This window comes from Protopterus annectens, chromosome 6.part0 (genome assembly GCF_019279795.1).
Source record: "Protopterus annectens isolate FY-2018-M chromosome 6.part0, PAN1.0, whole genome shotgun sequence".
In the NCBI taxonomy this organism is placed as follows: domain Eukaryota; kingdom Metazoa; phylum Chordata; order Ceratodontiformes; family Protopteridae; genus Protopterus; species Protopterus annectens.
In genome coordinates this window covers 305,916,662-305,939,002 of record NC_056737.1, presented here as the reverse complement: position 1 = coordinate 305,939,002, position 22,341 = coordinate 305,916,662, and the positions used below count along the sequence as shown (strand labels likewise).

At 37.8% G+C, this 22,341-nt stretch overlaps 1 protein-coding gene across 2 annotated transcripts in view; it reads right to left on the bottom strand.

The window, feature by feature from the left end:
- Positions 1–16,841: 16,841 nt before the first annotated feature.
- PAPLN (papilin, proteoglycan like sulfated glycoprotein) overlaps positions 16,842–22,341 on the bottom strand; it is a 1,077,292-nt gene continuing 1,071,792 nt past the window's right edge. For both annotated transcript variants that reach the window (XM_044074058.1, XM_044074059.1), the window contains one exon: positions 16,842–20,475. In XM_044074058.1, coding sequence (XP_043929993.1) covers positions 20,300–20,475 — 176 coding nt within the window. In that variant the 3' untranslated portion in view covers positions 16,842–20,299. The remainder of the gene's footprint in view (positions 20,476–22,341) is intronic.

Below are 22,341 nucleotides of genomic sequence, written 5' to 3'. Positions count from 1 at the left end.
TACTACAGAAAATAAAGAAGTTACGTACTCACTATAACATTCCATGTTTGTAGTTCATCTCGCCCTTCATTCTTATGAACCCACCCATCTACCCCCGTCCATGTATCCTTGGGGATCTGGAGACAGGATAGTATTGCTTTTGGTAGGGTGGAGACCTTTCATCTTTGTTGTTCCTTGTGGATAACCTTTCTATCACTTTTATAGTCAGCAGCAAACAAGATCTGGGGATTCTTACTAGTGCACTATGGGATACCTACCTTGCCACGAGCCAACTAAGAGACTTTGAGCTTTGTAATCAGCTGAGTTGGAGCCGAGGATCAGCTCTGAACCCATATGTAAGAATGAAGGGTGAGATGGACTACAAACATGGAACATTATGGTGAGTACATAACTTCTTTTTTTCGTTGCTCCTAACATTGTCTTTTAGGACTTCCTCTCCATGTTGGCATGGAAGTTCTGAAAGGCTTGGTGCCCAAAACCTGTCTTTTTGAGCTGACTAAGATTTGAGCAAGTAGAATGTGCCATGAAATGCTATGCTGGAAGCTGGCAGCCAATTTTATCCTTGACATTAGCCTTAGCCCATTAGCTAAGGCTACTCCCGCAGTGAACATTCGACTTGCACAACTGTACTATATGCCTGGTTAGTAGGCTCTGAGTAGAAGTTAGGATATGGATCACCTTAGGTGGGTAAAATGATTCCCTAGCCATAACCAAAAGTGCAGAAATTGTGTATTTAATTTCAGGGAATGAATATCTAAGTGAGGATGTCTGGCTGGATGGGAGAGTAGATTCCTGGTTGACTTCAATATGATGAGAGGTCTGTCCAAGAGATGACCCAGAGAAGGGGGATCCACTTTTTTTTCAGACCAAAAGGGAGCCATCTGAATAAGTTTAGATTTCCTGAAATTGGCTTTCTTGTTGACGTTTGGAATAAGGGGTATAGAAGGAATGAAGAAGTCAAGGAGCCTGCTCTGGAACACACCATCCCTTATGAATAAGGGAAAAAGTATCTAAGGGAAAGTTTCTACTGCACTTGCCAACAGCTGGGAAAAGTTAAAGGTCAGAGCAGGGTTACCACAATGAAATTTTGTTTGAGCTGTGGTTGGATTGAGGGAACCAATCATGAGGTATTATGAGTCATCAACTGAGATGGTCTATGAGGAGCTTGGTCTGACCCAGAATATGGGCAGTTATGAGAAAGTGATTGGAGCCACAAGCCCATTCACGTATGCTGATGGTCTCCCAACATAGGTTATCAAAATGATTTCCTCCTTGTTTGCTCAGGTATCAAACCACTGTCATGTTTTTAAGTGCTTGACACTTTCATTGTGGATGGGTGTCCTGGAAGGTTTTCAAGGAAAGAAGGACCACTCTCATCTTCAAAACTGTATATTTTTTGGATTAGATATTTTATTAAACATTTTCAATGAATACAGAATATATGCACTCATCATACACAGTGCACTGTTTTTCCTTCGAGTTTGGTCTTTACTGGGAATTCTTTCCCCTCTTATTTTACATCAGGTCCAAACACAAACCAGGAGTTATGTCACCTTTATCATCCCTTGTCATGTTCACATCCTAGTTTGTCTCAGCTGCTATAGTTTGTCTCATCTACTACTTTCATGTCTCTTCGGCCTCATTTAGACCATTCCTTTTGGTTATTTCTTGTTTGTCTGTGCCTCTCTTTCTCATTTCTTACTTCACATTTTATCACTGCTGCTGCTTAACCTGCTTACAAGCTATTTTGCATTAAACCTCTTATTTGGACTATACTTACCTGCCCCCTTCAACTTACATACATTGTCCATTATATTCTTTACTTCTTCTATATTGAGATCTGATTCGTCTTCCATAACTTAATTATCTTTTTTTTTTTTTTTTTTTGCCTTTATCAGTAAAAAGTCTATTGACATTTTGCATGCTAATGTGCTTGCATCTCCCATGCAGTTTAAGGAAAAAATACCCTTCTTCTCTGGCAACTCCCAATCATAAACCAGTATCCTACTTATCAATGCTGGAAGTTCCTTTTAAATCAAGCCAGTTTGCTGCATGCCCAAAAATAGGTCTTCAACCCCCAGTCAGATTTTTGCCCACATCTTCAATACTCTTGCCTTATCTTTGGAAACATTTCATGTAAACCTACCCAGTATGCAAAAATATTTGTGGTGGCATGTCCATGTAAATATTCTAAATTTCTATAATTTATTTGCCATTTTGGTGTTTTTCCTCCAGTTGTCTTCTATAACTTCCTCAAGTGCTGTCGTCCATATTTGCCTTTGTTTCCCCGTATTCTTTCCTTTATTCATTAATAACATTTTAGAAATTATGCTTATTACTGTATTGTTATCTGCCATTTCTGTCCTTGCTTCTATCATCAAAATATTAACTAGCTCTGGCATTTCTTTGTTTTTTTTTTCCAACTTGTATTTCCCCACAACCACATATAGCCTTCTATACCTCAGAAGATCTTTTTATATGGTTGAACATTTCTTCAAACATTTTTCCCAACTAAATGTCATCTCTCTAGCATTTCAGCTGCTCCTGGTGGTATACTTCATTTCCCTTCTCCTACCAGTTTGTTATCAACAACCTCATCTCACAACAGTTTCATCTGGTTTAGACCCAATAGGCCATAATTCAAACTTCAAAAACTGAAAGTTTGTGATCGTCAGCATATCTACCATGTTATACACCAGTCTCAGATGTCTTTTATTCCAGTCTGTTTCTGCTGCTTATGACCAGATATTTATTCTTTGTTCTATTGAACCATATCCTCCCTACATTAACATCATCCCTTTCCATGTTACCTTTTATACTGCAGTCTTTAAGTAATATATCACCCTTATTTGGAAGCTCTGTAATATTCTTCCAGATTCAGAAACACCAGTCCCCCCCTTCCACTAGTAGAGTCATTTTCTGCCAATTCACCCTTGGCCTTTATATTCCCATATACATTTCAGTATCTATTTTCTCATTTGTTTGCAGAATTTTTCCACATATAATACTAAGGAAACAAGAAACATTTTGATTGCCTCTTTCCTCTGATCTAACGTCATCATCAACCTCCCTTTTTCCTATTTTCTACATTGGGTCTATGTTTGGGGTGTTGTCAACTTTTGCCATCTCTCTCTTTTCAGTGCCAGTCTTCTACCTTCTTCAACACTCATGCCTGACTGTTGCAGTTCTTCTCTCACACAATCCATCCAACTCTTTGATGGACACCCTTATTCTCTGGTCTATACCCACCTTCAAAATTTTCTTTTTTGTCATATCTTTCACTTTGAACCTTATTTTTTCCCATGTCTCTTTTATGAAATCCTCCACCTTCTTGCTCAGCCAAACTCCCAGATACCTTAATCTCTGGTGTCCCCATCATGAGGGTAATTCTGTAATAGCTCAAAATGTGGGAGCATGACTCACACAGACTGCCTTTGTATTTTTGATCATTTACCTTGGAACCTGATAATTGTGCAAACTGTCTCAAAATGGAAAATAGTTCAGAATATCCTCTTGGTTAATGATGTAGAGAATAATATCATCTGCAAAGAATGCTGTTTTCTTCTCCTCATTGACATTCCAACTCCACCCCCTAATCTGGGACTCCGTAACTGCTAGGGCCAATGGCTCATGGTATATTTGAAATATCAATGACAACAGCAGGCAACCCTGCCTCATTCCTCTTTCTACTGCAGATTCCTGTCACTCTTGCATTTAGTTTTAACACTGCTCTTGAATCCCCTATAAAGATTATGTGAAGCTCCAATAAATCCTCTTGGCAAGCAATGCTATACAGTATCTCCCACAGGTATCTCCAGTGCACTTTATCAGATGCCTTTTCAGCATTTAATCCCAGCAATATCAAATCTTTAACTTTCTTTACACCTCTACTTGAATTATGCATATTATCACTCAATATGTTGTCAAATATTTGCCTACCCTTAAGAAGACCACACTGGTCCATCCTGACAACTCTTGGGAGTATAATGGCCAACCTGTTTGCCAAAATAGCTACAGATACTTTATAGTCATGATTAAGTACTGATATCGGCTTATAACAGCCAGGCTTACCTAGGTCTCTTCCTTCCTTTAATATCACCAGTATCACAGCTTTTTTTTCCCAATATCCTGGAATTTTTCCCTGTTGCAATATTCCATTAAACATCATCTGTCATATAGGCATTACCTAAGCCTTGCATTCTCTCCACAGTTCCATTAGAATTCTGCCTATGCCTGGGGATTTACACTTTGCTTGTTGTCTCACTCACTCCTCTATCTGCTGTAATGTTATTGGTTTCACTAGTTCTAACCCTTCTTCTTCCATGATCATGGAATTTGCAGCCCCTCTAAGAACTCGCCCACTTTTTAAGGCCAATCTAATGTCTCCCTGTTTCATGTCTAACCTGTTTTTATACAATTCACAAAATATTCTTGTGATCTCCCCCAGTTCCATATGTATCCTGCCAGTTAAGTGGTTCCTCACTTTAACTGTACTCTCCATCTTCTGTTGCCTCAGCTTTCCTGATAGTATTTTTGTAGTTTTGGAGTGTTCTCAAAATACTGCACCTTAAGTATTGTCTGTTTCCTGTTACAGGAGTTTTTCAAATACTCATTCACCTGGAAAGAGGGTCTACAGCATCTTCATGTAATCCACCAGTGAAGACAGACTTAGGGCTTGGGGTCCTGAACTTTGAATCAGAGACCACCAAACCCACACTGTGAGAATAGATAAGCTGTGAAGGGGAAGGACTGGGTGTTAGAGACGTTTGAGAAATGCCAGCCGCTGGTTTCCTAGCTACCAAAGAAGAATCTGATATAACATCAGGATACACCAAATTACATTTCAACTGTTTTTTACAGACAGTTTGTCTGGAAGTGATTTCCTTTTTTTAGGGCAGCTTGAGGGTAGATGGAGAAGCCTTCATTGGGGTAACCATGAGCTTCTCCATTTCAGACCCGTTCCTTTTCTCTTTTAATGTAGATGGCATAACTGATGCATAACTCTTGAACTATTCATGAAAATGTCTCTCATCTAGACAGTTCAGACACTTAAAATATTTTTGGAGGCATTTTGACCTTGCAAGAACTCTTATTTGCATTTCTCCATTACTACAGCAGGGACAACAACTGAAGCAACAATGATAATGTGTGAGTCTATGTGTTAGTATAGATATATATTTTTTTAGCACTCAGACATAGTAAGTGCTGAAAAACAAGAAGCACTGAAACGTAATTAGACTGTTAAATATAGTAATGTGAGAAAAGGGCATCAAAATCAGGAGGGGATTCTGTCAGGAAAAATACACAGCAAAGCTTTTTACAAAGTAAGAACAGGAAAAACCTGGCCTGAGATGGTAAAAAGAAAAAAAAGAATGCTTTCTGAAACTTTGCAGACAAAAGTAGTAGTCTAGGACTATTTTCTATAATTGGCTTCAGCCATGTTTAAAGGGATCTGTAAGTTGAGACCTGGGATGTGGAAGATCATAGAAAAGGTGAAGGGGCTTTGGGAAAGTTTTAGGGACTGAGCTTAGTACGAGTATTCTTAAGTCCTGTAAGTGAAGGAATCACAGCTCCCTATGGCAGATAGGAGACATCAATCTAAATTATGAAGAAGAAATGAAGAAAATTACTCAAATCATTTGTGCAATACTTTTAAACAGTAGTCTGGTGCCACTGAATATCTTTCCAGCACTTTACACAGTAGCAAAAATCTAGAGAGGGTGAGCAGCCCAGTGCACTAATGGATAAATGGGGAGGTACATAGCTTGGGAAAATCTGGATTGTCTTGCAGTCCTAATGTTTACAGCCTTTGTCCTAGAGGTTACAGAGAATGAATCCACTCTTATCAGATCAGATTATGCAATTGCATAAATGTATTTTTCTTGCTTAATGCCTATATTTTTTCAGAATAATTAATGGGTACTTCAGAATATAAGAAATTTAGAATGGTTATTTATTTTTTTCACGAGCTTGGTAAACAGCATTATGTTTAAGCTAAACACTTTATATCTTGGAGATGTTAGACTATAAAGGAAAAAAAAATAATGTATCTTTATTTCTTATACCATGTTTTTAAAATATGTATAATTCAGCTGACATATGACATCTCAGAAGACCTAATTTGTGATATTTCAAAATGCAAAGTTCTCCAGCATATTCATTGGACTGCTGTCAAATTAAAAGGGTGTGAAAAAACTGGACTTTAGCATTAAAGTGAGCTGACTCTCTCTCTCTCACACACAAACACACACACGCACACACAACACTAACTCTATGAAACTGCACATTAGAGCTCTTGCAGTGAAATTGTATTTTGAAAGCTGTTTTCTGATTTTTTTTTTTGCATTCCACTTTAATGTATCCAGCATTTTAGAAAGTGAACAAAGCTGTCTCTCTTCATAGGATGGTATATTACAATTTATTTTAAGTATCGGGTCACGTGAAATAACAAATGAGTGGTCATCTGTCTCATTCATTAAAGGATTCCAGAACTGTTACTTCCAGAATTGCAACCCCTGAATCATTGCTGGATTTAAAATGCATATACTAGAAGGATGGTGGTGGTGCTGCGGTAGTGTTGTCGCCTCACAGCTAAACGGTATCCTGTTCGATTCTCAGCTAGAGCGTCTTCTGTGTGGAGACATGCTTGAATGGGCGTACCTTCATTGAAGGTTGTGTGTCAGTGCTGGCAACTCAGCACATAAAAATCTACTGCCAATAATTAGCAGACCGGAGTTCCGCTGTGGCGACCACTAACCGGGAAAATCCGAAAGTCACAACATACTAGAAGGATGGCACCTGACAAGTTTATTTCTTATTGTAGCAGAGTGTGATATCCCTTTTACTGTTTATCAACCTGACCCAGAAAATCTTTCTGTAATTTTTTAACAGCTGCCTAACATCACCTTCAGTCTTTGATTCCAGTGTTGAAAGTTGTCAACTCGACATCTGAGGAATCATTTAGTTATTTCTATGATACTGTTACAGTATATGGCAAAGAATTGTTCATCTGAATCAGTTATCCCAACAGTTTGTTTTGCTGTACATGTAATATAAGGTGTTGTTGGTTGTATTAAGTATACTACTACTGCAGATGATCAACTTCAAGCTCTTTCTTGCCTGTTTAGTAACAAGGCTGTGCACATAATGTTGTGCATGGTAAAAGGGCCATGCATGTAAGGATTTGCATGGTAATAGGGCCATGCATGTGAGAATGTGTATTGTAATGGCTTCTGCATGTGATAGTGTGAATGATAATGCTGTGGGTGTGAGGGTTTGCATGGCAATAGGCTGTAGATATGAGGACATGGTATGGCAATGTGGCCATGCATACAAAGCTCTACATGTTAGCAGGGTTGGGGGTTATGATTGTGTGCATGTGGCATGATCATGTTTATGATGTTGTGCACAGTGACAGGACTGTTTATGGTAGGGTATGCATGGTAGCAAGGAGACCATTTATGTGAGGATGTGCATGTTAATGAGGAAGTAGGTGTGAGAATTTGCATGGTAACTGGGACATGGATGTGAGGATGTGCATGGTAATAGCACTATGGATGTGAGAAAATACACAGAAACTGGAACATGGATATGAGGTTGTATATGGCAATAAGGAAATGGATGTGAGGATGTGCATGGTAAGAGGACTATGGGTGTAAGGGAATGCATAGAAGCATTGACATGGACGTGAGGCTGTGCATGGTAACAAGACTGTGGATGTGAGTAAATGCATGGTGAAAGAGGGGCCGTGGATGTGAGAACAGGCATGGCAGCAAGACAGTGGGTGTGATGACATGCATGGTATTGGAGCTGTAGGTGTGAGGACATGCACTATAGTACGGCAGTGCATGTACACATGTGATAATAGGACTGTGGGTGTGAGGAAATGCACAGAAGCATGGATATAGATGTCAGGTTGTGCATGGTAACAAGGTTGTGGGTGTGAGTACATGCATGGTGAAAGAGGGGCCATGGATGTGAGAACAGGTGTGGCAGCAAGACAGTGGGTGTGATGACATGCATGGTATCGGAGCTGTAGGTGTGAAGACATGCACTGTAGTAGGGCAGTGCATGTACACATGTGATAATAGGACTGTGGGTGTGAGGAAATGCACAGAAGCATGGATATAGATGTCAGGTTGTGCATGGCAACAAGGTTGTGAGTACATGCACGGTGAAAGAGGGTCATGGATGTGAGAACAGGCATGGCAGCAAGACAGTTGGTGTGATGACATGCATGGTATCGGCGCTGTAGGTGTGAGGACATGCACTGTAGTAGGGCAGTGGATTGGTAGCAGGAACATGAGTGTGAATACATGCATTGTAGCAGAGTGTGGGTATGAAGATATGCATTGTGACAGGGCCATGGAATGAAGTATGTACATGGTAACAGAATTTTAGGTATGAAGACATGCATGCAGGCGGGATGTGGACATGAGGATACATATAGTAACAGGGCCACAGATGTAAGAGTGTGCATGGTAACACGACTGTGGGAATGAAGAACTGCATGACAGCAGGGTGCAGATAAGAGGTTCTGTATGGTGACAGGGCTTCAGAAGTAAGTGTGTGCATGGTTACAGGTTTGTGAGTGTGAAGATATGCATGGTAGCAAGGTGTGACTATGAATACATGCATGGTAAAAGGGCCATTGAAGTAAGAGCATGCATGGTAACAGGATTGTGGGTCTGAAGATGTGTGGTAGCAGGATGTGGGTATGTGGATTTGCAGCACAACAGGGCCTTGGATGTAAGAGTTTGCATGGTAACGAGACTGGGTGCAAAGACATGTATGGTAACAGGGTGTTAGTAAGCAGGTATGCATAGTAACAAGGCTATGGATGTAAGAGCACACATGGTAACAGGGCTGTGGAAGTGTGGTTGTGCTTGGTAATAGTGGTGTGGCTGTGAAGATCAGCAGCGCTGTAGGTGAGATAGTGTGCATGATAATAGGGGCCATTACTGTGTATGCATGTTAAAGGGCTTTGAGCATAAATGTGTGCACAGTAACTAGAGGGCTGTAAATGTGAGGATGTGTATGGTAACAGAGCTGTGGACATGAGAATGTGCATTGTAATATAGCTATGGTTGTGCATAGTATCAAGGTTATGTGTGTGAAGATGTCCATGGTAACATGGACACTGTCAAAGTGACGGTATGCCTAGAATCAGGGGGATCCATGGATATAAGGGTGTGCATAATAATAGGGGTGTGGGTGTAAAGGTGTATGTTGCTAGTGTGGCCACTGATGTGGGATGTGCACAGTAACAAGGCCATGGATGTGAAGGTATGCATGATAATAGGCGCATGGATGTTAGGGTGTACACGGTAATAGGGTTAGGAAAGTGTGGGTGTACATGGTAACAGGGGGTCTTAGATGTTAGGACATGTATGGTAAATGGGATGTGTGTGAACAAATGCATAGTAACATGCCCATGGTTATGTGGGTGTGGATGGTAACAGAAATGTGGGTGTGAGGACATGTAAAGTGCAAAGTGCATAGGTATGGGGATATGCAAAGTAATAGTGCCATGAATGTGGGGATATGCTCAGTGACAAGACTATGCATGTGAGGGCATGTATGGTAATGGGGTGCTGCAGTTGTGAGAATATGCATGGTGACAGGACCATGAATGTGAAAGTGTGTATGATAACAGAGTAGTTGTGGATTTTAGAGTTTTCATGGTAACATGGCCTTGTTTGTGAGGACATAAGTGTTAACAGGGCCATGGGGTTGAAGCTATGCATAGTTACAGGACCGCACATATGAGCATGTGCACCATAATAGATGGCTGTGAATGTGAGAACATTCATAACAGCAGGGTCCTAGGTGTGAATAATAACAGGGCAGTTGATGTGAAGGTATGCATTCTAACACAGGGTTCTGTGGGTGCAATGATAACCATAGTAACATGGCTGTACATGTGAGGACATGCATAGTAACAGGACCATGGACAAGAAAGATTGTTCCAGGTAACAGGGTTGTACTTCTGATGCAACAAACACTGAGGGTCAGAAGGCAGGAAGGGTAGCATTCCACTAAAGGCTATGAAACAAAGTTATTTTTTCAAAGAGCTTAGCAACAAGAAAATGTTAAATCTCATTATTTCCATGGCTGAAGTAGACCCCTTGACTTGTGCTGCTCATTATGACAATAAAAGCTTCATTTTTAAACATCTTTATTAAATCACAATTTACAGAGTGACATACATACACATACATTAATAGAAAAGAAGATCAATCAGGCATTATTTTCTTGCAGTATACATATACATTTTCTTTATAACAATTATCATTCACGCCAATATATAAATTGCTTAATTCCTGCCTGCCTTTAAACCGTACTCCTCCTGAACATTATTCTGCACGTATTGTTCCCACAAAATCCATTGATTTCGAAGTAATTTGCTCCTTTCCTTTTCTAAAGATCACACCTCCAGTTCTTTATTTCATTTACAATATTTAGTACTTCGGTTACAGTTGGTTTAGCTTTTCATTTCCATTTTCTAGTTACTGCTTTTTTGGCAGCCAATAACATTAAACTGAGTAAGACCTTATATCATTTACATTCATTATTAATAGCAACAGAGTAGCTGTTATGATGGAAAGCTGTTACTCTTACCTGTTATACATAGCAGTTATTTTAAATGTGTATTTCTAGCTTTTAGCTTACATGCATGCACTATTGTTTGCCAGGATGATCTCTTATGCAGTTGCTTCTTCTCATCTCAATTTGAACCTAACTCATTTTCAGTACTATTTTTCTTCAATGATAACACTCAAACAAAATAACTAAATAGGTTTTCAAGTCTCCCATCGTCTTTTATCTTACAACAAGCACACACAGCTATGTTCATTGTCAAAAAATGCAGCTTACCTTCCAGATTGGCAGCTGCACCAAATTAATGGGTCGCACCCATAGGCATTATATATTCTGAAATTCAGGTTACCCATGCTAAGGCACATGTTAATGGCCTATGTTTTCACTTACATTGCTTATTATCAGTTTTTTTGTTTCTGTTCCCCTCCTAGATGTGACAAACAGCTTGCATACTTTCAGTAAATATGAACTTTTTTTGCCTAAAGAAAAAGTCTGCTGGCTCCCTTTAAAAAAAAACAAACAAGACCGTGCAGTGTCGTATTAAATATATTAAATATTAAGGCTACTGGGTAGGCAACTACTTATATATATTATTCACGTCCCACAGTTTCAAACTTCATTCATTTTCACTGACCTGATTGACACTGTACCTTTATATGTTAATTACATTGTATCTTTTTTAAACAAGAAACATCTTTATTAAATTATCATATATGACATAGGCAAGCTTACATTTATATAAATGAAAATAAACCATACCGACACAATCTCAGTTGCAAACATTATACATTACAAACCATGTTGACTGACACAACTGTAGCTGCAAACATTATACATCACTTATAATATACCCAGTCATTGTTAGTCAACCATTACATAGCTCATTCAAATCTTGCCTTCTTTTAAATCTCATTCTTTCTCTTATAGCCAGCTTTAGGCACCAGCAAACCCTGCGGTCGCTGGGGGCCCCTTGTTCCGGGGGAGGGCCCCCAACCACAACAAATTATCTTCATATTTTGTAAAAGCTACTACAGTAATTCTGTATGCTTAGTAAACCAAGTGGGTAATAATAACTCTCATTTATATCTCATTTAAAATTTAAAGCTGTCTGCAGTTGTAGTAACAGTGTTTTATCAAGTAACAGGCATCACAAGTCCATTTAAATATTTTACCACTGACATAATGCCCCTGGCTTAGTTAATTGCTAATTGTTGGTTCATAGGTATGTACTAGGCTAATGGCCTTTACAAGCCTAGTCCATAGAATTGCCCTGGCATCATGCCACCCGAGCTTAGTTTCTAGTGCCTGTGTTGAGTAGAGCCACTGGAGTTATCCCTGAGGTGAATTTTCTGTTTCCCATCCACTCATCAAAATTTCTCTTGAATAGAGCCAGTGAGGTGCTCTGTTTGACATATATGAGAAGTCTATTCCATAGCATGGGCAGTCTCTGGTTATGAACCTGTCCCTTCAGCATGTTCTGTTGATTGTGGTAATGAGTTTGAGGTCTCTAGAGCATGTGGTGTGGAGGGATTGGAATTTCTTTAGATGTAGCATTTCTAACAGAGCTGGGTCAGACATGCCGTTATAAGTCAAGCAGCTATTGCCTCTAAGTAGGCGATATGAAGCAGAGAATAGTTGGAGTTTTTTTGTTTGTCCATACAGGACAAGTGTTTAAGGCCTAGGATCCTCTTTGTGAGGTACATTTGCAGCCTCTCCAGATGTTGCAGGTGTCTAGTGAGATACATGCCAAATGGGGCATTGTACTCGATGATTGGCCTAATGAGGGAAGAGTAGAGGACACAATGACCTCTTTCTTCCTGGATGCAAAACCCTCAGTAATGAGATGTGTCGCATAGAAGGACTTTCTGACCACAGTGGCAAAAGAGAGGTTGCTGTCAACCTGTGTTCCCAGATCTCTTATAACCCCTTCTGTGTTCAGTGGACTAGCATTGATGTGGTAGTTCATGGGAACTGGGTTTTCCCAAAGGGGATGATGACACATTTGGTGTTAATTCTCTCCACTAAAACTAACAACATAGCTAGCTTTGGGTATCTGCAGTACTCATGGCTGCAGGGGGCCCCCTTAATCATCCTTGACTGTGTAGGGGCCCCACAAAAGCTGCTGCTGGTTGGGGAAAAATAAGGAGAAAAATGTACTAATTTCCTGATTACACTCTTTAACCTGAGCAGGGCTGTGATATGACCATGTTAGGATAAAACTGATAATGAACATGAGCAAGGTAAGTACTAGAAAGATCAACAGCCCAAGTGATTGATCTCAGTGCACACCTTGGATTTTAAGAAGAACTGATGCTTCCAATTTTCAAGGATGGTTTTCTGTTCCAGGGAGCTTTATAAATACTAGCAAAACACCAGATACTGTAACTCTCAACAGCTTTGCTGGAGAATTCTGCACAGTGTCAAAATTAATAGCTGACTAAAGGCTCAAAATTAGGAACATATTTTAAATATTACTATATAACACACTTAGAAATTAATAGAATAACATCTTTCCCAACAATGTGCATTTTTGGACAGTAAGAGGTATAAAACTCTGATGTCTGGATTTACTGCCTGCTGGTAATCCTGAATGATTTACTAGCAAATCAAACTTATTAGGAAGAGCAGAGCAAAATTATGATACAAAATCAGGGAAGCTCTCTGAAATCAGGAACAGTGACAGGTATACATTACTCGCCAATGGGGTAAATAAAAATGGCTTATTCCTGCTGCTGTTTGACGACTGCTAAACAGCAGTCACTGATCTGGTGTGGCAGTTTCAGTGCTGCACAATGTCTTGCCATTTGCTGAGGTCAGTGTAAAACTAATGTTGCTGTGGCCTGTGATTGTGTGTGTGTGTATGTAAAAAACATAACACTGATTTCTATCTGTGCACACACTCAGTAACACTGGGGTACACACATTATTCTTCTGGATATCGGTAAAAATGCAGCTAACAAGTAATTACATTTCCAAAGTAAGGCATAAAATATATCACAGAACATTCAGACAATTAGACCTTCTAGGAGTCTGATGGACCCCACTCCCCAGACTGTATAAATGGATACAGTGAGGCCCCCTTAATCATCCTTGACTGTGTGGGGCCCCAGAAAAGCTACTGATAGTTGGGAAAATGAGGAGGAAAAAACCTGAACAGGACTGTAATACTCCCTTGTTAAGATAAAGCTGATAATGGCCTCTGCTCTCAAGCACACCCATTCTAAAACCAGTCCTGCCTAATATGTGAGAAAGTTACTATAGGTTATGTTGGAGGGTGGATTGTGTGGTTATTGCTGCTTTAATTTTTGTCACAGTCAAACTTTAGAGGTGTGCAGAGGAGGTCATTGTAGCTTGTGTTTGGACTAGGGACAGTATGGTCATTGTTTATTTTGCTTTTCACAGAACTCAGAGGTGTACAAAGAAAGTTACTATAGCTTTTGTAGGGGTAGTGTACTGCCTAGGAGCAAAGTACTACATTACTGTGGTCTTTTTTTCACTTTCCTCACAATCACACATCAGGCATGTATACAAGTGGCTAGGGATGAGGATTAAAGAGTAATGCTCTGTATATGAATGTCAACAGTCACTTGAAATATATGACTATGGCAATTTGAACCTCTGCTTTCATCCCTGTCTAACACCAGAGGGATGCATAAACAGAAATTGTCTTTTTGGGGTGGAAAGGGAAGTGTAGCAGGCATTATTCCCAGACAGGGCCTGTGAATCCTCACAATGGTCTTGTTAGTTCATTGTGTGCTACTATTTTGTTAGCTGTGAACATTAATTAAGCCTTGGATACAACTTGGGTCTTCTTTGAAAGAAAAAAAAAATAAGACTGAAATGCCTTTCTTACTCATGATTTTTGTTTAGGCCACCATTGGATTAAAAGATTGGGAAATGCTGTAAAATGCATCCCAGAGCATCCATAATCCCTACAGCTTCTAGGGGCACTAGCTTAATTGAGTTATTTCCTAAATATTTATTACTGTGTTGTCTTGGTCAGGAAAGGTGCTTTAAAGGATTCAAGGAAAACTAAAGCTGAAAAGCAACACTGATTTTCTTTCCTTAATCATAATTTCTGTTCAAGCCATCACTGGATGAAAAAGTTGTGTAGAAAAACAACATTAAAAAGCACATCAGAGCATGTAGAAAGTTGTGACTTTTTGAAAAAGCTGAAGAGTAAGACCAAATGTGAGGAAAAGGAATAAAAAAAGTAATGTGCATAGTATGGGGAGCCCAAGATAGGGGGAGACAGAAAGGTGTGTGTGTGTGTGTGTGTGTGTGTGTGTGTGTGTGTGTGTGTGTGTGTGTGTGTGTGTGTGTGTATACATATAGTTGTTGTAATGCATCACAGTTGGAACTAAATGCCAGACACTGTGAATGTTCCTTTGTGAGATTGGCAAACACAGTGTGGTACACAGGCCTATTGGAATCTAAGAGCTTTGTAGCTACAAGTCATTCTGTGTGTACTACTCCTAAAAGGTTGCTTAGGAGGGGTGGTAATGACAGGGGGATACTTGGACTAAAAGTGCCAAAGGGGCCCCCAATTTGACATTTGCTGGGAGCCCCCAAAATACTAACACCGGCTCTGCTAGTTCCTCTGCATGTATTGATCCCACAATTCCCATTTTCCTATGTAATTTGCACCTACCCTTTTCTAAAGATGCCAGTTCCAGTTGTTTTATCTCTGTTACTATCTTCACTACTTCTAGTAAAGTTGGTTTAGACTTTGATTAATTATACTGTATCTTGTACACTTCTCTCAGCACAAAATGTTCGGAGGTCTCGTGATTACTTAATTTTACCTGCAGGCAGCTCATATTCAAGTAAAAGCAGTTGGCAATGTGAAAATAGTAACTTTACAGAATCATGATAGAATCTTTGTAAATTTCGCTTAGAACACACAGTTTATACTTCTTATGGTTAATTACTTGCGCTTGTAGACTTCTTGTCTCACTATGAGAGCTTTTGCTAATGGAAATATCTAATGACTTTGCATATTTAAAAAAATGCCTTTTATGATTTTGTCTTATTTATCCAACCTATTTGCTTAAACAAATTTATTTGTAGCTTATACTAAGGACATTATTCTCGGTATCCATCCCTGTAAAAAACAGGGAAAATTATTATCTTAATTCCACATTTAATTGATCAATATGCTTTTATATCCTGTACCCCTGCAGCTCAAGATCATGGCATTATATTTACTTTACTTTGCTACTTAACAGCCTTTCTTACCTTGTTACAGAGTACAGCTTGGCTCACATTTAAAATATCTGTATACAAATCTGATTTACAGTATAATATGCAATTTATATGCTTGTTTTATGTTTTTATATAAATAATAATAAAAACTGTTTTACTTATAGTTACTTCTTCAATTCCTCCAGTGTCCTTCTAAACATTATAACATAAAGTTGGTTATATACTTTGCATTTTATCCATCAATTTACACAGTCAACAAAATTTCAATCTTTCTCAGCAACTTCTTGGAAAGACAAATTTCACTTGCCTATTTGCATATCTAATGATACTGATGCTTTGCAGTCTCCCATTTACTCACTATTTTTACAATGTTGCTGGTCTTCAACCTGATTGTCTCCATCTCCTATTACCCGTCTCTAGTTCAAACCCAAAGTACTCCTGATTCTTCTAGTCAGTTTCTTTGCTATTTTTCTGTCATTCAAGCATTTTCCGTCAGGGCAATGTAAAATGTTTCACTGGTAAAGTCTCTCTGTGGACTCTGGTATTCTTAAAATAATGTGAAGAAGTCCCCCTTCTGCTTGATGGCTCTAGTTTTCTTGGCTAAAACTTTTTATTTCCAACTTAGACTGTTCTGCTACCAAAAATGTTTTGATCCTCCAGGAAAAAAAATATTTTGAAGTAAGCTGATACAGCAGCTTGAGTCTCAACATTCCTTGATTGTGTCTTCTTTCGGCTTTTCCCGGTTAGGGGTCGCCGCAGTGGAACTCCGGTCCGCTAATGATTGTCAGTAGATTTTTACGTGCTGCCTTGCCGAGCCTAATGCACAACCTTCAATGAAGGAATGCCCATTCACGCATGTCACCACACAGAAGACGCTCTAACTGAGAATCGAACGGGCAATGTCTAACTGTAAGGCGACAAAGCTACAGCAGCACCACCATCGCAGTGCTCAACATTTCTTGATTGCTGGGATAAATTTGCTTCTCTTTTGCATTGTACAATGAATAATTATTTTCTACACTGTATTATCACCAGTTTTAATATTTTTCCTTTCTGCCACAATTTTTCTGCTGGTATGATTGCATCTTTACTAATACAGGTCTTGGCTCCTTTGTCGTGGCCATGTTCATGCTGTTTTGATTAATGGATTCTGTTGTGGAACTCCAGTCTAGTTTTTATTTACACTTCATTAAAGTTAATACAGTCTGTTCCTAAAAGCTTCTGTGGTACAGCAGAAAATCTCAATTTTTCTCTGCTTGCCCTTCTAACTTCACTTTTTGAAGCAGCTCTTCCAGAGAAGCCTCATGCTCAGGCTTGTTTTCATTTCAGACTCTGTTTTTTGCAATGTTATCAGCTCATCTGAATAGTTAAAGCTTCTTTAATTTTTCAGCCTTTTTGTTATTTGACTGTATATATTTCTTTAGTGTTTCACTTATTTTAAATACACCTGAGTGCATTTGATGTATTTTGTCCTCTAAATTATGAAAAGCCATCCCATGTACCAGAGATAAAACTCAAATAAATTTTTGCTGAAGTTCTGAGGGATTCTTCCTGGCTAAAGTTTTTTCTTCTCCTTTTCTGATTGATTTTCTCTTACTTTCTCCAAATGTCTTCTTTGCTGGCAACCAAGTAGTGTAATTACAAGTCAGTAAGTGAACTGTATCTAATTTGATAGTTTTTTTTTTTTTCACAATTGCAGATTTCATACTGGGAAATCTAATAAACCTGTTGATCAGTGTGCAGCCATCTTGGAGTCTCAATAATAGAATCTTCTTGACACAAAAGTACCCCACGGAGTAAGGCATGTTATGTACAGTTATCACTGGATCAACATTAGTTTGCTAATGCTCTGTTTTTTGTTTATTTTCTGATTACCAGCTTAATCTGATTCAGGGTCATGTGAGTGTTAGAGAATACCCTTGCCCTCACTGAGTACAAGGCACTAAAACTAATAGTATCTAAAAATATGCTAACAATTTGACAGTACAGTTCTTTACTATCTCATTCATATGTAGAGTTCCATTTTTTCATACTTCCGTCTAACACTCGTAGCACCTTATGTCATGTTAATTTTTTTATCTTTATGATTTACAAATGAATAATAAACAGCAAAAGAAAGGGTTGTTTATATGTAAAATCATACTTAAGGCTGTTAATCTAAGCTGTCCTGCAGTTGAGAGACTAATCACTGTTTGTCACTTTATTTATATTTTTATATTTATTCATATTTTCATAATTGAGAAAGTTACACATTATTAAGGGACATGTTGTGAAATGTCATGGTGTGAGACAGAAAAATAAATTGTCACTGTCCATGTATAATACAATATACCATAGACATTGCTAGTGATTATGATGTGCAGTAGTTGCATATGTACTTTAATACTTCCCAAACCAAGTGAATTATAAACTATTGCTTGGTATCAAGTGGAAGAGTGAACAGTGTTAAAGAAAACTGTCATTGGTGCCTTTTAAATTATTTGCACATCTCGACAGATTCAGCATTGTAAATATTGGTAATTATATAGATGTACATACTGTTCATAGTGCTGTAAATATCTCATTAAGCAAGAACTCAGGAATTTATTACTGTCATGTGCTCTAACACTATATATGTAGGTCATACAGTTTGCAAGATATGATTTTTTTCTGATATTCTGGGTTTACATACTTTATAACGTGGTATAGCTCTGATGCAAAGGCTGTTAAATCATTGACTATACCAACTATAAATAATACTTTTTACTGATAACATTGATGTTTGTATATTTTAATAACTGTTATTTTTCACAACATATTTACATTTGTTTGGCTTATGTTTTTTTAAACTGATTTTTCAGAAAATGCTCTGCAATGTAAGGATTTGCCTAGGCTGCTAGATTCATGACATCTCACAGCTCAGAGGTGTTGATGAGTTAAATACAACAGTCTTAACAGTTTTATTATACATACAGTATGGGTGTTTGTATATAATAAGAATTTTATCAAATCATCATACATCAGGTACTGCATAAATTAAACTCAGGCTTTTATAGAATCATCCCACATTGACATATAGTATTTTGCTTGTACAAACTCATTCATATACCATTTTTCAAAAGTAGTTGTGACCAGTGTGGCAATGATTACATTATTTTTGCTATGCCTGAAAACCTTTATTGTAAACTATAATAAACTCAAGGTTGCAACAGTTTGTATTCATGCACTTATATTGCCCAAGTCATCCTTGGAGCTGTTGCATTACTAGAAAATATGTTACACCTGTTAAATATGTATATGTTTTTCCCTTTGTTCATTTACTCTCCAGCCCAAAGTATAGATCACCAAAGAAAGATAAAATAAAACTTATTAACAAACATGATAGATGTTATTTACATCCCACCCAAAAATACTTATTTGCTTTACTATGTAAATTAGGTTAATGATTATGAGCACAGAGCTGTAACATTTATCAACTAGTATTTATGAACATTATGAGTTCATAATTATGAGCACAGAGCTGTAACATTTATCAACTAGTATTTATTTCAATAATCCTTTTTTATTAATCAACTAGTATTTATGAACATTATGAGTTCATAATTATGAACAGAGAGCTGTAACATTTATCAACTAGTATTTATGAACAACACTACAAAGCTGAAATAACTATGTTATCTGTATAACAGCACAGAAAGTGTGACCATAACAATGTGTCACAAATTAATATTATAATAGGAAATAATGAAATGTCATAAAGAACAGGACCACTGGAAATGTAAAAATAAATTGAGGTAGTTCATTATGCAACGCCTAGAATATATTGTAGACTTATGTTACTGGCATTGAGTTAGAACTAATATTTGGCAGGCTGAAATGCCACTTGTGTCAAAATGCTTTCTTTTACTTTGAGGAGGCCATTAACCCCACCATTTTACAACCGTCCTGACGGAAGGAGCTGTTTCTGTACAGGAACGATACAGAATCATAACTGCATACTCATAAGTAAGTAGATAATAAAGAATAAATAAAATACCCCATTACCATAGTTGTATCTAATATATTTATTTCCTCACATAAACTGATTGTGTCCCTCAAAAAAATCATCAGTTTTTGAAACAATTGTGGCCTTAAGTTGCATGCTTTATATACATGTAATTCCATTCTCATGGTGCCTTGACTGCGCAGTAACCATATTAGCCAAAACCAATTGTCTTTCATTCACTAACTTTAAGTTTCTTCCAGGCTCTTGTGATTTTTGAAGTGTATGTGAGTGGAGGAAACTGCAACATAGAAACAAGTGTGTGTTAATGACAATAACCTTTTCAGGGGGTTTTCAATGTCAGCATCTGATATTAAACAAAAGACAACACCAAAACTGTCCATGTGCTCCTCTTTTTATCCTCCTTGATATGCACAATAACATTAGAATTGTAGCTTCTGCCATTTGTTTGGAGTGTAATTTCATCTTTTGTTCCCACTGTTGCTTGTTTATGATTTGAATTTTAGAGATGGTCTACCCCTGCTTAGCATGAGGTTTGCTGATTGGTTGAAACTGAGAACAGCTGGCACAGCAGAAACTAGAATAGTATTCATTGGAGCATAGCTTGGCCTGGACAATCAGATTGCAGTTTGCAAGTTCTGTCTGATCGACACACCCCTTACTTGGGTCTTCATGATGTGCAGACTGGTCTGAAAGATAAAATGCAAACTAATTGTAAATACAGAACACAACTCTTTCTTAAATACAATGTTAAACTTCTTCCTGACTAATAACATTATTAGTATTTTGCTGCCTTTTCTATCCCTGGAGTCATTACAAGACTGCCCACCATAAAAAAAGTATAATATACCATTCTATAAGGCTGGTATCAAATACAGCCATTTGTAGCGTAACTTAAGGATTAAAATCATGTGGCTAAGGGAAAATATAACTAAGAAGGGTAGATTTTTGAAGAAATATATGAAAATATTTGGCATGGAAAATATGTATTCAGTAATAGGAGTTTGGAGTGAATTTACATATTATTTTCCAAGATATAAAAACTGGTCTAGACTAGACAGAACATGTATTTCATAGGAACGTGTGCATTTAATTGAAAGTTATGATACACATCGAATAACTATTTCAGATCACCTGCCAATAATAACTAAAATAAAATGCAGGGTAGTGAAATAAAAATGAGACACTGGCACTTTCCCATCTATCTGTTGAAAAGACAGGAATTTAAGGAATGGGTAATGGAAATTATTTGGGGGTTATTAGTGAAGATAGAAATTTCTTCTGAAAATATAGCTAGGGAGTATGATAAAATTAAAGTGGAATTAAAATAGGGTGGAAATAAAAGAGAAATATGGTTAAGAAGTGACAATACTTATTTAGAGGGACTGACAAAGGTTAAACTATTGCATAATAGGGAGAATCACACAGGCAAGAAAAAGAGCAATTGCAGAATGCTAAACAGAAAATAAGGGATTAACTCGATAATATGCATTAGTTTTGAAAGGTTGCTGTTAAGCAATTGCTTTTTGATAATAGCTCCAGAACACAAAAACTTTTAGAACAGCCAATAAGGCAACAGAAAGTAGAAAGTGCTTTTGCCAAGCTTAGGCAGCCTATAACAAGGAAGATAACAGGAAACCTTGTAGAGGTACTATAAATATTTCAAAAAATGTATGAAAGCCTGTATAAATTAGAGAAATATGGAAATCAAGAAAAGGTACAAATGGAAATGTTTATGGAAGAATTAAATATGCCAAGGTTAGAGGCAGATGAGGCTCAATTGCTAACAGTTAGGATAGGAGGAGATGAGATAAAACTGGTGATGTATAACCAATACACAGGAAATACCCAGGAATAGATGGTATTCCTGTGGAAGTTTGGAAGCTAGGAGGGGAAAACACTAATAAAGATATGGAAGGTTTTGTTTAACAATATTTTAAGAGGTGGAGAAATACCAAAATCCTGGAAGAAAGTGAGGATAGCTATAATACCTAAAGAGGGTAAAGATCCATCAGATCCAGCTTCATACATGTCTATTTAAATATTAAAAACAACGATTATAAAGTGTTTATGTCTATAATGGCTAAAAGAATGGTAAAAGTGATACCAAAATTGATAGATCTGGATCAATGTGGTTTTGTAGAGGGGAGGCAAACATTTGAGAACAATAACAGAACACTGATGATCAGAGGGAAGGAGAATGTAAGAAAATACCACTGTTGTTGGTGGGTTTTGATGAGGATAAAGCATTTAACAGAGCAAGCTGGGACTTTACGAACAGGGCAATGAAAGTATTTGCATTCCTTGATGAAATTATAAGGTTGATTGGGATGATATATGATGGATCAGAGGCAAAAGTGGGTAGGTTTCTCTCTAAACATTTCTGTGTGACCAGAGGAACCAGACAGGAGTGTCCTCTTTCCCCTTTGTTATTCATGTTATATTTAGAACCATTAGCAAAGAAAATAAGGGACTCAGAAATTCAAGGATATAATTGGTATGGTAGACAAGAAAAGCTGTCTCGGCTCTATTTGCAGATGATATTTTCTACCTGA